Genomic DNA, 16454 nt, shown 5'->3' with positions numbered 1-16454 from the left:
AGTTAAAGCAGGACTAGTAGACCCTTCACTCTTTCAGTTTGAGTTGAAATGGATCCATCCTCTGTTCATGATATTCGTGGGCAGGATATATCAAGGTGCAGCCGAGGTCTGGGGTATGTCCAGTTCAGTTATTATTTTTACAGTCTATGAGTTCAGTGAAGTTAGGGTCGCATCTCTTTGCAGATGATGATGTTTTTTTGGCCTCACTGGACTGTGATCTGAGTGCACTGGAGCCTTTTTTAGCCGAGCGTGATGCAGTTGGGATGAGGGTCAGCACATCCAAGTGTGAGGCCATGGTGCTCTGCTGGGAAAAGCTGGGGAGTGAGCAAATGCCCCAAATGCAAGAGTTCAGGTATCTCAGTGTCTTGTTCACGAGCAAGGGTTCATGAGATTTATAGTTGGTTAGGTGTTATAGCTGTGGTAATGCAGGCATCGAATCAGACTGTGGTGGTAAAGAGAAAGCTGAGTCACAAAGCAAAGCTCTCTCTATACCGGTCAATCACAGTTCTGAATCTCATCTGTGGTCATGAACTCTGGGCAATGACTAAAAGAATGAGATCACAGATACAAGTGGTCAAAAGTATGTTCCTCTGCAGGGTGGCTGGCCCACTTCTGGCACTTAGGAAACTCTGAGCCAGATAGATGACAAGAAAATGGATGTAGGGGTGGATAGAGACATGGATTGAATATATGGCCTTGCATAGGTATATTTGAGTAGACTATGAATACACCGATATGAAGATATTTTGGAAAACAGATTACTCCTTAAATATATTCTTTATTTTCACTTTAGTTCACTTTGCATCTCTCAAAAAACGTAGCGACACGCGTTAGTCAGTAATGGTTTTATTTTGAAAATTTTGACCGGATCTATTTTTTATTGTGCTGTCTTGACATTGGCTTCGTCAACTAAAGATATCCTGGGGAAAGACATTCTTGAAGGTGGGGGGTGGGGTTGTGTTTTCATGTACTCCAGATTCCTCCTTAAATCTATTATTTATTTTCAGACTGGTTGCTGTATCACACAAAGTCGCAACATGTTTGTCAATACGGGTTTATTTTGGAAATCCAAACCGGACGTGCCATTTTCTTTCATGCTCGCAGACTTAACAGTGGTCCACTTCTGAAGTTAACTATGGGTACGTGGTAGGTAGAAAACCAACAGTTTTTCTTCACGTAGTAACAACTTTTAACAACTATCCGACAGACAGCCCGGACAGAAACTATGCTTCCGCGCCGGCAGGAGTACGCGATAAAGAGGACAGGAGGACCCAGGAGCGGCTCGGTTATAAACTTTAGGACGACGGTAAACTCAGGCTCCCTGCGCCGCAGCTCCGCCGTCCTGCCGTCGGTGCTGACGTTCGCAGTGATCGTAGCATCCGGAGGCCTGCTGCTCATGATAGAGAAAGGAATGCTGAACAGTATGGAGACGCCTCCACCTCGGGGTAACGGCAAACGGTCCGACTACATCAGACAGGTTGTGCAACACATCCCGGCTGCTGTAGACACGGAGTTCCAGGTACAGAAGGCACCAGAAAAACACTGTTGGCGTTTTTATAGGCCACTCTGAGCTGTAGCCAACAGAGATTTATTGTCTTGTGACTTGTGTAACTGTTTCGCTGGAAACGTGACTCAAATCTGTGTCGCAAACTGTAGGCTTGAAGGCTCTGGAGCTTTTTTTGTCTGCTCTCATCGTAGGGTCCGGGGACCACCAGAGGTCCTTGAGGGTGTTCCAGGGGGTCCCCAGCAAATTGAAGAATCTTTTAACTTCACCATTATTTCATTTACAAGTTAACACAATTAGAGAATGAAGAAGAATGACTAATTTGATCATAATTTCACTGTTATCTCTATACCTACAATACAGATAGTAATGGAATTCTGGACAAAATCATATCTAACAATAAAAATATTCTCAGATTTGGGTCTGAGACAAAACCTCAAATGGCGGTCTGTGGCAATGTGTAATAAATTAGGGGTCCTTGACATGAAAAAGGTTGCGAATCACTGATATAGAGGACAATAAAAAGGTGGGTAAAGTATGAACTCCAGGCAAATCTTCAGGCAAACAACCACCAACAAAAACAAAAATCAAATATATTTTTAAAATAAGCGTTAGTTTATTTTTCCCCTCTAAAACGCATCTTCATGTAAATTATGTCTGATTTGATGTTTGCTATGGTCACACATATCCATGCCAGGGTAAAAAGGTGGGTCAGTGTCATTAGGTAGGTTTACCCCCCCCACCACAATCCCTGGCTTAAAATAGTTGATGTCTTTAAAGCTAAATGAGTGTGTTGATTGTTTATTCCTAACAAAACATCCAGTCACCTTGACACTTTGCTCTCTTTGGTCACATGTAGATCCTCCAGGAGATCCGTAACCGCACCATCCGGACCATGTGTGGCCAGAAGAACATGCCCCACAATGTTTGGTCCCTGAGTCCCCTGCAGAGGAAGACCCTGCTGCAGCACATCCTGGTAAACGACGAACACCGCTTCCTCTACTGCTACGTCCCCAAAGTGGCCTGCTCCAACTGGAAGAGGGTCCTCAAGGTCCTGAGCGGAGCCCTGGAGAGCGTGAATGTCAACATCAAGATGGACCACCGCAGCGACCTGCTCTTCCTGTCCTCTCTAAAGCCCGAGGAGATCCGCTACCGGCTCAAGCACTACTTCAAGTTCATGTTTGTGCGGGAACCCATGGAGCGTCTCCTCTCCGCGTACAGGAACAAGTTCGGGGAGATCGAGGCCTACCAGAAGAAGTACGGCGTGGAGATCGTGAAGCGGTACAGAAAGGGCCGCGCGAAGGATGCCTCAGTGACAGGAGATGATGTGACCTTTGCAGAGTTTGTGCATTATCTGCTGGATGAGGACGTGGAGCGTATGAACGAGCACTGGATGCCGATATACAACTTGTGCCAACCCTGCGCCGTGTCCTACGACTTCATCGGCTCCTATGAGCACCTTGAACGCGACGCGGAGTTTGTGCTCCAGCAGATCGGGGCACCACCTCACGTCCACTTCCCAGAAAGGCAGACGTGGTACAAGCCTGTCACCACACAGACGTTGCACTATTACCTGTGCAGCTTACCACAGAAGCTACTGAGGGAACTCCTGCCCAAGTACATTCTAGACTTTTCCCTCTTCACCTATCCCCTCCCCAACACAACCACTGAATATTGCCGACATTAAGTGTGCAATGTTTTATAGTTTTGAAATTATTTTTATACAGAATCCTTTGTACTATTTTTATTCCTAGGGAACAAGCAGTATTTTGATACCAGTTTTACATTTTACACAAGATGTTCGCACATCATTGCGAAATACTGATTATTAGAAGAGATAGAGTCTGATGTCAAGACCACTAAAACTTGAAATCAACTGTTGACAAAGAAAAAAAAAGTTACTGAAAGCCAAATCGCACTGTTGTCTAAATGTTCCCGTTCCACAGACTGTTACAGTATATGGGCACTAAGCTCTATTTCAGTATTGCATTGATGAAACTTTCAATAACAAAGTTGCAAGACCAACATTTTTATTTTGCTCGTTTCTTCATCTGGATAATATATAGGGTTAACGGCTTACTTGTGTTCTTCATGGGCATTCGGTGGTTTAGCAGGCTAAAGCACATTCCGTGTACACAGAGGGTTGTGGGTTTGAATCAGGCTCACGTTTGTTGCATGTCATGGACTCTCTTTCCCATCTTTCCTAAAACCCTCTACTGTTTACTATCTAATAAAGCAGAAGTTCAAATTACAAAAAGATGGTCTGCATACTATGTGATGTACATAACTGCAGTTAATTTTTGTATTGCTTTATTTGTGAATAATTTAATAATTTAAGCATCATTTGAAAAACATTAATATTAAGCACAAACGTCACAGAAAATCGTAGACACTAACAATTCTGTTCCTACACGTAACAGGAGTCATTCTTGCTGGAAACCAAATTCATTTCAAGAACACGGATGGTAAAAGTGCCTCGGCTTACTCTGTCCTAACTTTGTTAACGACTATCACTCATTGACAGAGAGGATACTTCGCATCCAGTTACATAAACAAAGTCAATAGGGTGTGGATATTTGGATTGAAAAATAAGACTATTTGTTCAAAACGTTAGCACTGTCATTAGCTTTAGTAAGACCCAGGCATGATTTCATGTCTGATATCCTCTGGACCCGAGGATGGACAGGGACAGAAAGTGACATTCAAGTATACGGCTTTGGGTGGACACATCGAGCCAAGTGTTAATGCCAAGGAATATGCAGGCCTTAAGAACTCATGTCCAACACAAGACTTCAAACAGGCCTCTAGAGGTTTCTGACTCACTCATCAGCACAGTCCTTGTAATTGCTAGTCCTTGAAGCTCACACTTCTGGAACGAGAAAGGGAAAAGTCAGATTTTAAGTGGTCATTAAATACAGAAGGGACTGTTAAAAATAGCATTATTATTTTAATGTCCAAAACACCAGTATACATGATGTGCAGCCTTACTTCTCTGATGATTTGTCAGTGGAGCGGTCAAGAGATCGGAGGATGGAGCGTTCTGGGGAGACGGCAAGAGGGCTGAGAGGGGAGGAGCTCCGCAGGGAGGAGAAAGACACACCCTGTCTGCGCATCTCCTGAACGGCCCTTTCACTGAGGACAGAGAGGCCATGACACAACTTTGAAATGTGTTGTTTGTACCTCCATTATGTTTTTACATCCTTGTACCTACATGTATTACTGATTTTTTAAGTACTTTCAGAGAATTATTGTGTACTTGCAATACTTTTCCACAAGTGTATCAAGTGTGCAGGTCTATGCGCTGGAATACGGCCATTATAAAGTTAAATGTTATCAAAAGAAGTTCAGATTGTAGATTGTTGTTCAGATTCACTGGATTCCTGACTGTTGTAGATAAGACATAAAGAGCAGTGACTGCGGCCATACAAGGGAAGTTCTATATCAATTAAAACTCCTGCCTACGTGCTGTTAAAGTGGCAATCAGCAAGATTCTTTTTTTTTTTTTGGCAGCATCTGTTTGTGTGTTTTGGCATTGTACTTCTCAGATCACTTAGCAGTCAAACAATGTGGCAGTGCTTTTCTTTTGTAGGTACTGCTCTTTTCTTTGTCTGTTCAGTCATGGTGGCTATTGCTGCTCATGCTAACTACCCAGTTCTTCACTTTATTCCAAAACAAACCACTTTTGCTGTCAGAAATATAAAACGCATCACTTCCTGCGTGTCAGAGGAAAAGACTTACCCAACACCCAGGGTTTAGAACAGCAAATGCAAAAGCTTTCATAAACGGAGTATAGGTTGTCTTATATCAATCGCAGATAGAGAGCAGCAAACTGGACATTTATTTATATGAAAACGTTGCAAATTATTACTTGATCTCTCTTTAGATGAGACATGCAACTTTAAGTAGTCCTATCTCTTTTTACAACCTGCTTTGCCTCAACTAAAACAGTAGTGCTTGCAGCAATAAAAAAAATAAATTTAGATTTGTTGAGAAATATATAAAAATATAATTATTATGATACAGAGAAAATATAATTGGTAATATCGGAAATCTAATAGTGAAAATGCTTCTGTGGAAGTAGTGACAGAATTGTAATATACAAATTCATATTTTGTGTCACACTTACAGCTTTGTTCTTCTATTCCAGAACAATATTACTATCCTAGGGTAGGTGTTGGATATACAGTGTATTTCAGTGTAAAGAAAACAGTAGTTCAGCTCACCGCTCAAAGCGTTCAGTGGTCAACTGTCTCTTCAGAACATCCATCTCCGTCTGCAGCTGGGAGACTTTGCCTCGGAGCTGGGACACCTCCCTGGCATGTCCTGCACTGAGTTCACACGCACACACACACACACACACATCTTATTCAACAAATTAACATTCTTATTCACTTCTAACCGTTACTACCGGTATACATGTTGGACTCATCTCACGTTTTGCTGTCAGCCAGGGTGAGCCGGTCACGCAGGGTCTTCAGTTCTGACTCTTTCTCACTCGCGGTCAGGTGGGTTTGGAACTCCTTGTGCCGATTGGTGGAGAGAAGCGTCTCCAGGTTACGAACAGTCAACCTCTCACTGGCCAACTGCTTCTTTAGTAGCTCTGCCTCCGACTGAACATCCTCTAGTTCTCCTGTGACCTACCAGACATGTTACAGAGGGTTTTGTGAAGACCTTTTCACTGTCATTTTGCTTAAAAGAAGCCCCCCCCCCCCCCCCCCCCCATAAACAGTTAGATAACAGCTACTGGCAATGTAGCTTACATTCCTGGGCCCCTTTTTTGTGTTTGGTGGTGTATGTTTCTTATTCCTGCGTATAAGTGGCCAAACGTAGACAATGTGATGTTATGTTTGATTTTTCCAGCGCAGTAACAATGGACTTCGATAGAACATTTTCGAACCATCTAAAACTTCAACAATAAACGTCAAGTTTTGGTGTCAATCCCTCAGAATCAAAGAGCAGGGGCCCTAGACCCATTGTTTTGCACCAATGTTCAACAAGATACATAAATAGATCATAATGCAATGCAGACACAAGGCATGTTGCATTGTGAGTAAGGGGTGCGACTCGTGATTTCAGCTGGAGAAATTCCCACTCCATCATTGCTCTCACCACCTACACGTATAACCCACAGCTGAATGCAACAAGTTCACACCCGTTCTCTGGGAGTGTCAGGTTATTCTGGGAAATGTAGGAAATCATTAACTGAAGTAGACAAGACTGGTTGAGACAAAGTGGGCACACAAAAAAAGCTAATTACAACACTTCATCACAAAAGTAACTCCTGGAATGCATTGATCATCACAGATTGATGATATAAACAGTGTAAGAGTATTCAAGGCTGGGTTTTTCCTTTAATGGGAAATGTATAAAGTGAGTTTAAGAAAGTCCACCCTCACCCTCTCCAGGTCCATGCTCTTGGAGGTGAGCTGGCGTGCAGTGAGCTCCTTGCCTGAGTCCAGTTTGACACAGAGTTCCCTGACAGAGGCCAGGTCAGACACTAGAGCAGCTTTGTCCCCCTGAGCTGTGTGCAGCTCCTCCTCCAGTCGGGACATCCCTCGAACCAGCGATGATACCCGGGCCTCATATGCCTGAAGAGCCTGCATATGCTGGGGCGGGGGGCAGGGAGTGTGTATCTCACATTAGAGTTTCATCTCACGCTGGTATAAAGACTTAAGTTTCTGACTGTTTCAGTGTCTAATCTCACATTATGCCACACTACAGTATGCGGTATAACAGACAGATGGGAACATTACTACACATTTGCACAACTTCTAATCAGGACAACCACAATGAAAATAAAAGTGAACGATTAACAGTTATGCAAAATTCATTAATTTCCTTACCAAAACTCAGATTTTTAGGTTCTCCCAAATTTTAATTAATTACAATTAATTGAAGGTAAATTGAATTAGTTTATTGTCCATATTTGTGTTGGGAAATTAATTTATCCTCTAACTGACAACATTAAAATTCAGATAGCTGTTGGAAATCGTTTACCAAAGTGTAAATGCATCAGCAGCTCCTTCCTACCCATTCTCACCTGCTGGATTTCTCTCTCCTGGTGGCTGACAGTCTCGCGGAGATGCCTGCGCTCTGTGTCTGAAGACAGCAGCTCCAAGCGGATGGAGTTGTTGAGGCCTTCAGCCTGCTGCAACTTCTGCTCTCTATCCTCCATCTCAGTGTGGGCCATCCGGAACCGCTCCAGCATGTCCCTGCTCTCCTGCTCCTGTGGGTCAACACCTACTGGTCAGCTGGGGCAAACGGAAGAGGGTCCGCACACTAAGTGGGAGTAAGAGGACAGCTATAGGATATCCAGGCACTTTCAGTCACACAGATATGGAACATCTAATGTTGCACTGATAAGAACTGAATCTCCAACACCAAAGTAGCATAGGGAAAATATCTACACAAGTATTACAGATTTACAAACATCTATATCAGTGTAGAGCAGTTTTCTCTTGCCTTTGCGGCCATCAGTTTCTCTATTCTGGACACCTCAGAGATATAAGAGTGAACCCTCAACTTCAGGTCATCCTTCTCATGCAAAGCCTCTTCCATCTCTGCATGTACAGCCTGGAAAACAACAGATAATATTAAAACACAAAGGGAGCGGGTGTTATTCTCTTTATCTGTTTGACAGATCTGTGCAAATATCAACGGATCTAAAAAGAAGAAATATGTAGCAACTAATTACCAACTACTGACTAATAGTTTTATTGCATACTTGGTTCTCTCTGGTCATTGTAGCCAGGTCATCCTGCAGCCTCCTGTTCTCTCTGAGTGTGATCTCTCTGTCTCTCCTGAGTCCAGCCAGCTCCTCCTGAGAGGCATCCAGCTGCCGCCTCAGACTGGCTATCTCCCTCTCACGGCTGCTCAACGCCCCCTTCAGCTGACTGTAAGGAATACACATTAACCAAGTTTTCAGTCATATCAGAGAAGAGGAACTCTGGGTTTCCGGTTTCATGATGTACTCCATGATACTCATTTACGATGACACTTAGTCACCACAAAGCCAAACAGAATTCTCACACCAAAATACTTACGCTAGCGAGTTATCCATGTTTGTGACTGTGAGTCTCACATCTTCAAGGGTCTTTTCCTGCATAAATGACAAAAGCAATCCACATCATCGTTTCATAAATACTCTTCAAGCACTAATCATATTCAGGTTTGTTATTAGTAATAGCTAGTAATCAATTAGAAGCTCCTGACTGGCAAAGAACACGTATGAGGAATTTGTCCAAGCAACATGGGGCACTGACATGACCACACCTAACAAGGTGATGAAGCGCTTTCTGACCCACAACTGACAAGGACATACAGGACCTCATGATGCAGAGTTGACTGGCTGCTGGTGAGAAGAGCTACCTTTTTTGATAGCTCCTCCTGCAGCACAACCAGCTTCTCAGTCTTCTGATCCACCTCATCCTGCAGAGCATCTTTCTCCCTGTCCAGGGCAGAAATGGACTTCTGAAGAACAGCCACCTCCTCCTTGTGGTTGGAGCCCTGCTGACTCAGTTCCCCTGATAGAAAAATAGAAATGGAGCAAACGGCTGAGTAACCACAGACAAATGAAAAAACAGCACAACATTAACCAAAGCACTCCACCCTGCACTCCACTAAATCCATAAACACCCACCTATTCTCTCCTCCAGTTTCTCAATTTGCTCATGGGCCGCATACAGCTCATTCATCTTCACAGACAGTCTGTGTTGGGTATCACACAGCGACTGCTCCATCTGCTCCTGTAGCAGCCTGTGGACAGACATGAAAGCATCCATCAGCACTGTATGGCACTGGACACAAATACAATCATCCCTCATTGCAGCAGCATGACAAAGATTAATTTTTAGTACATTTGTGTTTTATTGACCAGCACTGGAGAGTGACAGAAAAAAACGCAGAAAAGGTAGAGACCGCTTCATATGGAAGACACACCTCAGAGCATTAGACTCAGCCCTCTGTTGGGTTATCTCCTCTGCGTTTTGGACAATAGCAGTGGACCGAACATTCAGCTCCTCCTCCACAGCCTCCCTGCTCTCCTTCAGCAGACACACCTGTGACCGTAGGTCCAGTCTCTCCCGTTCCAACTGGACCACAAAACACATAAAGACCAGGCCAAGATTTAACGTTAAAGTAGTGAATGGTAGCATAATGATTGTATGCTGGCATATTGAAATATTAGAGCTGAAACAGTAAAATAATTGTGAGCACCAGGTGGGGCAAAAATGTTTGAACAGATTTGTTGAAATGCCCCACAGGCTTACACTCTTAACGGCATTCTCCAGGTCTAGGATCCTCCTCTCCTCTTCCTGTCTGTCGGTGAGAGAGGAAGTCTGGGCAACCTGCAAAAGGCCCACAGCAGTGAGTGTGTTGGACTCATTCAAGATGTTTATTAGAAGCTAAGAATCTGATTTACAATATGCCAGTTCAGTGTTTGAGATAATATGCATAAGGGACAGATTCTAGCATATTAGACACCAGAAATGCTTAACTTTGCAGGAACTCATCAAGATATGTAAATGATATTCAAAACTGACTGGTGAAATCCATAACTAATATAATTAACAATTGAAAAAAAAAAAAGCAAAATGACGATGACTGAAGTTGAAAATTTGATGTGCCATGTCAAGTAGTATGGTAGTATAGTATTCATAAGGTATAATAATAGTTGCTGTTATAAGCTGGAGATCACAGCAGAGGCATGAAAATGGTAACAGTCAGGTGTTATGTGAAGACCTTTAATCTCCCCATAAGTGTGTCTCTTTCAGAAGTCATCTGCTGGAGTTCAATATCTGCCTGCTTTAACTCCTCCTTCAACCTCAAGATGTCAGCAGACAGATCTGTAGTACTGTGGGCCTGCCTTAGCTCCCCTTGTACCTGAGTGAACACACACAGTTGGTCCATACAAGCATAAAGAAAGTAATTTCAATTACATATATGACGGGGCCATGTCTCTCAAACCCACCCGTTTTAACTGTGCTTTGAGCTGGTCTCTCTCAGCACTGAGGGCCTTCACACTGGTCTGGATGTCCTCCATGTGCTTCTCAAAGCCCAACAGAACAGCCTTCAGCTCATCTCTTTCCTTTACTGCACGATTGAGTTCTGTCTCCCCCTGGAAATTACAGAGGCCATTATCTTATCCGATCACCAAGTACTTTTTGCAGCATCAGTTTCTATGAGAATCAACTCCAATTGTGTTAAACAAAGTATTAGCCAAGTTAATTGTATCCACTTACCCTGACTGCTCTAGACCCGGGACTCCTGCCTCTGCCTGGACTACGATTGGGGCTCACGTCCAGGCCCGAATGTCCTCTGGTCCTCTTGTAGCGCTCAGCCTCCTGACGGTAGAAATCCCTCTCTTCCTCTAGGCTCTTGACAAATGCATCCAGGCGTGATGGGGAGCGCTCCCTTCCACAAACACCATGCTTAGCCCGCATGGTCTCTAGCTCCAGCACCAGGTCTTTGTCTAAGAAACAGAAACTTGCAAGTCAGTGACACATTAGTACTGAGAAACAAAAGCTGCAAGGCCGGTAGACAGATACATTGTTATTACAATGTGCATAGTAAGAAAGCCGGATAAAGCCCAAGGTTCAGCAAAAGAGGTAAAGCAAACTGCTGCTTACCAGTTGCTATCATTTTCTCCATTTTGTCGTGCAGCCTACTTTTCTCTTCCTCCAGGAAATTCACCTGTCCCTCCATTTTCTCATTCTGCTCCTTGAGTTCCACCAGTTGGTCCTGAAGACGGTCTTTTTCATAGGCACCTTCAGACTGCTCCTGAATTACCAGTGCAGAGAGGGTTAGAAAAGGGATTAGGGATGTACCCAAATCCGAATACGTTATTCGGGAAAGCACAAATAATGCGATGGAAACAGATATTTCTTCTACCCGAAGTTGCTCATTATTATTTGGGAAAAAAAGCCATGATTGACATGTAAATGAAGGACTTGATTTTCCCTTTATCATTTGTAAAACAGAAAATGTAGTAGTAAAACACAAATGAAAAAAGCCCATTTTGGTACTGTAGCCGTTGTGCGTCTTTCAGCACCAGTGACAGAGCGGAGAGAGAGAGAGTGAGAGAGAGAGGGGGGGAGGGAGACAGAGAGAGAGAGAGAGAGAGAGAGAGAGAGAGAGAGAGAGAGAGAGAGAGAGAGAGAGAGAGAGAGAGAAAGAGAGAGAGAGAGAGAGAGAGAGAGCGCTCTCTTGCTCGCGAGAGCAGCGCTCAGCAGAGGGAGGGGGGCTGTGTGTACCCAGCCGGTGTGACACAGAGCTTCAGGAGAAAGTGAGGAGCATAAAACACTGTGCTTTTTTCCACGCATGAAACCTTCTTTCAATCCTCCGCAACCTATACATCAAAATGAAGCTTAGAACCTGTAGTTTTTAGCTGTATGTGTTAATTTCCTCTATGTAAAAAACCCAGTCAAAATATTGAAAAAACCACGTTTTACCTTGTATTTCAGTCAATATTCATCCGTTTAAGATGTAACATGCTGTATGTATCAGCCATAGGTTTCATGGAATTTAGTTAAAAAAAAAAAAGAGAGAGAGCTGAAAGTAGCCTACAGTATGAGGATGTGGAAATATATTTCATAATTAATTATATGCCAATATTAAATCAATTTGATGCTTTGAAGGCACAAAATTGCATTGCCAATGAATATTAGGTTAGAAAATACAACATTGCCCGATTTAACGTGACTTCCGGTATAAACCATGCTCACTTCCAGTCTTCTATCCGAATACAGATACAGAGACAGATAATTTTGTTGGTTGAACAGATACAGATACAGATAATGATGTCTCTGTACACCTCTAAAGGGATACTCAAACTTTTTTATACTGAGGACATTTGGCTGGACCTTCCTAATCTGTGATAGTTTCTGGTTGGACATTAACTGGAATTATATAGTCCAATACTGTGTAATGGTGGGGAAATGACATGGGGAGGGTAAAACCTATGATTGCAATACATGTCCTATCAATCTGGCGACCCGTAAATAAAACAAAAACACTTGGGAGAGCAAACCAACATGTTTGCATATTATTTCTTAGAGTATGTAGCCTTAAAAGGAAGTCTCCCACAATTTAGGAAATCTTGTTATAATGGTTAGTAGTAATCACTGGCAAATCATTGGAGACCAACGTTGTCAAGTCCTAGACCGTTTCTTTGTAATTTTACATCCACAAGGTTTATATTATAGTGTAGGGCAGCAACTAACGATTATTTTCATTGTCGATTAATCTGTCGATTATTTTCTCGATTAATCGATTAGTTGTTTGGTCTATAAAATGTCAGAAAATGGTGAAAAATGTCGATCAGTGTTTCCCAAAGCCCAAGATGACGTCCTCAAATGTCTTGTTTTGTCCACAACCCAAAGATATTCAGTTTACTGTCATAGAGGAGTAAAGAAACCAGAAAATATTCACATTTAAGAAGCTGGAATCAGAGAATTTTGACTTATTTTTCTTAAAAAATTACTCAAACCGATTAATCGATTAGCAAAATAGTTGGCGATTAATTTAATAGTTGACAACTAATCGATTAACCGATTAATCGTTGCAGCTCTATTATAGTGATGCTAACAGTTAGGAAAATGCAACCTTATCCTTGCCCAACTTCACAATAATTTCCAATAGATTTTCTATGTAGCTGTTAGCTACAGCTTAAGATAGGAAAAAGGACCAGTTGTAAATGTACACCAATACAGACTGAACAGTATTGGGGCTTAAGAATAACATGTATATGCTGGAAATTCAGAAGTATTCCCCATATGCCCAATAATATTCAGCACATACCCTTCTTATCTTTGTTATAATATCCTCCAAGTCCTCAATGGTTTTCTGTTGCCTCTGAATTTCTTCCTGATGAGAAAACAAAGGGTAAAGTCGGTTAAGAGGTTTGTTTCCATTGCACCAATTTCAACTTTTGTTATTTAATGCACTGTTACTAGAAGGTACTACTCCTGTTCTCCTGCATGCATAAGTACACCACTTTCCCCCCTGCCTTCTAATATTCTCACTTTAGTTTCCTGCAGTTCCAGATCAGCAGTTTCTAACACCTGCTCCTTGTCCATCTCTAGCTGCTTGGCGAGGTGGTCTATGTGAGTGAGCTCTTCACATAGTTCTTGGTTCTTTAGAGACAGATTGGCAACTTCAGTGGAAGCATCCTGCCTCTTCTGCAGCAGCCCCTCTACCTTTTGCTCCAGTGTCCTGTTGGTCTCCTGCAGATATTCGATCTGTGGACCAAAAACAAGGGTTATCTGGGAGGACATGCAAGGCAACAGGAAGCAGGGTGGCATAACTATGGAGACCAGCAAGCATTGATCCCACGGGGATCAATGAGTTATAATTTATTATAATGTGTTATAATTCATTACATTACATTAATTTAACTGCAGTGCCCCCACAGCTGGAAAACTGCTCCTACAGCTACAAAAATTCAAATACAATTAAAATACAAAAATGTGAAAACATCTGGCCTTGCTGCTCAGCCTAAACTTTAAAAATAACAATTACAGCACAATTATCTTTGTCATTATATAAACATCCTGTATGAATGTGGTATGCTTACCTGAAGGTTAAGGTGGGCAATCAGTTTCTCATTGCTGATGTTCTGAGCCTCTAAGGAGATGACATCATGAGGACGTCCTCCATCAAGTGCACGATTCAGACGCTCTATCTCTTTGTCTCGCTCTTCCACCTAACAATAGTGTAAAAAATAAATACAAAAAGCAACACTACAATCTCAATCACAGCATTTAACATATCACAATTTCATGTCCATTTAATGCATATATTTATTTCTTACCTGAGTGTTTAAGTGTGCTATATATCCCTGAGCATTTTCCATGTCCAGTTTGACTTTTATGATGTCTTCCTGTAGCTCGTGAATCCTACAAATTAAGGTTACAGGGAGTAAAACAGTCCCTTAATGAATAATGCATATGCAAGCATGCTCAATCAACACATACATCAAGCGACTACCACTTCTCTCAGTAATATAGTTGAGAAGCCACATGGGAGGGCAAACCTTCCATCTGCCAACTGCAGCAGGTCAGCTATGTATGGGTCATCAGGCTGCAGCACGGGATAAGCAGAGGTAGCAGAGGCAGGTATGAGCTCATCAATCTGCATTCTCTGACGTCTGAAAGGAATGCTGCGCTTTTTTCCACCTGTGAAAGCATGTGATACGTAAGGAGGATCCATTTCTTCAGTCATACTTCACATCTCAGTCTGTGTTGAAACTATCTTTGCTTATCTGTTTGCTATAAATTTATATTGTGTCACTATGTTGTAGAAAGTAGCAGCTACTGGACAAGAGTGCTGGAGTGAATAACCTTAAGTTAAGATGCAGTTTGTGTCATTTTGTCACTTTGGTACATCATTTTCAACTTTTCAGCATGCACACTTCCATAGGGTGCAGCCTTTTCTCCGATTCACTCATTACCCAGATCTACTTTTCCTTTCTATGCGTTACAAGTCTGATCTTAAGACTGGATTTTCAGTCTTATTTTTTTGGGGACAAAAAAATGAACACCTTCTACCAAAGTGAAATATCACTGTGCCCCTGTTACTACCTGGTGTCTGCACCACAGCTTGCATGTTGTTCTCCTGCAGCTGTTGGATGCGTTCAGCTTTAGCCTTGCTATCCTTCTCCAGGCAGCGAACCTTGTGCACATACTGATTATTTAAAAACTTCAGGTCAGATGTCTCATGGTCCAGTTTCCTAATGTGGGTCTTGAGCTCTGAAACAAAATAGTATTATGTTAAGTTTAGGAGTCATATCAGTCATTTGTGAATGAGGGTCATGGATGTGGGAAGATGTTAAACACTGTATTCAGGAGGGGGACTGACATCTAAACCTGTTTACCTCTGCTGATACGGTCCTTCTCCTCCCTCATCTTGAGAAGCTCGAGGTGCAGCTCATTGTTCTCCCGGACCAGCCGGGCATTCTCCGTCCTGTAAGGCTCCAGAAGGGCATCAAGGTTTCGGCTTTCTTTCTCTGTCTTTCCTGCTGACAGTTTGGCATTGCGCAAGCTTTCAGTTGTGTGGACCAGATCACTGTAATGCAGAGAATAACACACTCACTCACACAAAAATGGTTTGATCTGGTCAACTGTGATTGATTGGTTGGTATATGAGAATAAGGGCAACAGGTGCAGGAGGACTTAAAGTTTCACCTGAACAGTTTCTCCACTAGTGGCAATGTCTCAATTCCCAGTGGCTGTCGATACCCCAACTGGTCCAGGCGTTTCCTCAAATTGATGAATTTCCTCTCTGCGTTGGTGCTCATGGTTGCAATTTGGCACTATCACAACAAAGTTAGGTTAGTTAACTTAGCTAGCTAGATACGTTTGGCAGATGATGTTACCTAATGTTAGTTAAGCTAACGGTAGTTGTTAGCGTTGCTGCTTGTTTGTAACGATAACGTTGACGTTAGTAAACTTGCTGCGGTTAGCTAGCAATGTGTTAACGTTAGCTAACGTTAAGTAACGCTAACTAATTAGCTAATGTGCAAACCCTGGCTAACGTTAGCTGGGGGTTCTATACGGCTATTTTGCTCATTAGCCGACTAGTTTACAACATCTGGCTTGTTAAATCACGGGGTGTTTGCCTTACCTTGCTCGAAAGGAAGCTATGATTTTTTGACTGCTAACCTTGCTAACGTTAACTTCATTCAACATCACCGGCAGAGACCACCCTTTGGGCAGTTGTATACACTGAACTCATCATTTGCTATTAATCTAGTAGCGTCACGTCGTGTACATCTAGTTAATACACAAGTCCTCAAAACAGACGTTTCCGCGGCAAAGTGGTTTGAAAAGAGCGCCGATGATCCCTGGCCTCAACATCGTCACCATGGAAATGGGGCACCGTGGAACATCAGGGGTAGCGTGTTTTGTCAGCCGGCGTCGTCCGTGCTGGCGGAGTCGACCCACTGATTCAGCTC

At 42.7% G+C, this 16454-nt stretch overlaps 2 protein-coding genes across 2 annotated transcripts; one reads left to right on the top strand and one right to left on the bottom strand.

The window, feature by feature from the left end:
* Positions 1–1110: 1110 nt before the first annotated feature.
* On the top strand, positions 1111–3751 carry chst14 (carbohydrate (N-acetylgalactosamine 4-0) sulfotransferase 14). The gene is made up of 2 exons (XM_071515559.1): positions 1111–1519; positions 2364–3751. Exons 1-2 carry the CDS (start codon positions 1226–1228, stop codon positions 3189–3191), a joined length of 1122 nt encoding a protein of 373 aa, XP_071371660.1. The 5' UTR covers positions 1111–1225; the 3' UTR covers positions 3192–3751.
* Positions 3752–4442: 691 nt separating this feature from the next.
* On the bottom strand, positions 4443–15797 carry cep135 (centrosomal protein 135). The gene is made up of 24 exons (XM_071515558.1): positions 15685–15797; positions 15375–15565; positions 15082–15249; positions 14535–14676; positions 14313–14397; positions 14076–14204; positions 13525–13740; positions 13301–13366; positions 11131–11281; positions 10750–10973; positions 10473–10619; positions 10244–10384; positions 9772–9849; positions 9443–9594; positions 9144–9259; positions 8873–9027; positions 8548–8603; positions 8229–8397; positions 7967–8077; positions 7545–7730; positions 6901–7110; positions 5939–6141; positions 5728–5832; positions 4443–4636 (listed from the first exon to the last, which is right to left on the bottom strand). The coding sequence occupies exons 1-24, from the start codon at positions 15795–15797 to the stop codon at positions 4489–4491; spliced, it is 3462 nt and encodes a 1153-aa protein (XP_071371659.1). The 3' UTR covers positions 4443–4488.
* Positions 15798–16454: the final 657 nt, after the last annotated feature.

This window comes from Centroberyx affinis, unplaced genomic scaffold (assembly GCF_046629955.1).
Source record: "Centroberyx affinis isolate AG114_WGS23_722 - 3 ecotype Tasmania unplaced genomic scaffold, CSIRO-AGI_Caff_v1 ptg000359l_1, whole genome shotgun sequence".
NCBI lineage: Eukaryota > Metazoa > Chordata > Actinopteri > Beryciformes > Berycidae > Centroberyx > Centroberyx affinis.
The sequence above is the reverse complement of the archived record's forward strand: the minus strand, read 5'-3'. Positions and strand labels throughout refer to the sequence as shown.

Bases quoted from the DNA above. Each gene is read 5' to 3' on its own strand.
- chst14 (XM_071515559.1), top strand. From the start codon at position 1,226: ATGCTTCCGCGCCGGCAGGAGTACGCGATAAAGAGGACAGGAGGACCC. The intron at 1,520-2,363 runs GTACAGAAGGCA...GGTCACATGTAG, and splicing joins CTGTAGACACGGAGTTCCAG to ATCCTCCAGGAGATCCGTAA.
- cep135 (XM_071515558.1), bottom strand. From the start codon at position 15,797: ATGAGCACCAACGCAGAGAGGAAATTCATCAATTTGAGGAAACGCCTG. The intron at 10,974-11,130 runs GTAAGCAGCAGT...TCTGTTTCTTAG, and splicing joins GGAGAAAATGATAGCAACTG to ACAAAGACCTGGTGCTGGAG. The intron at 9,595-9,771 runs GTAAGCCTGTGG...TTTGTGGTCCAG, and splicing joins TGGAGAATGCCGTTAAGAGT to TTGGAACGGGAGAGACTGGA.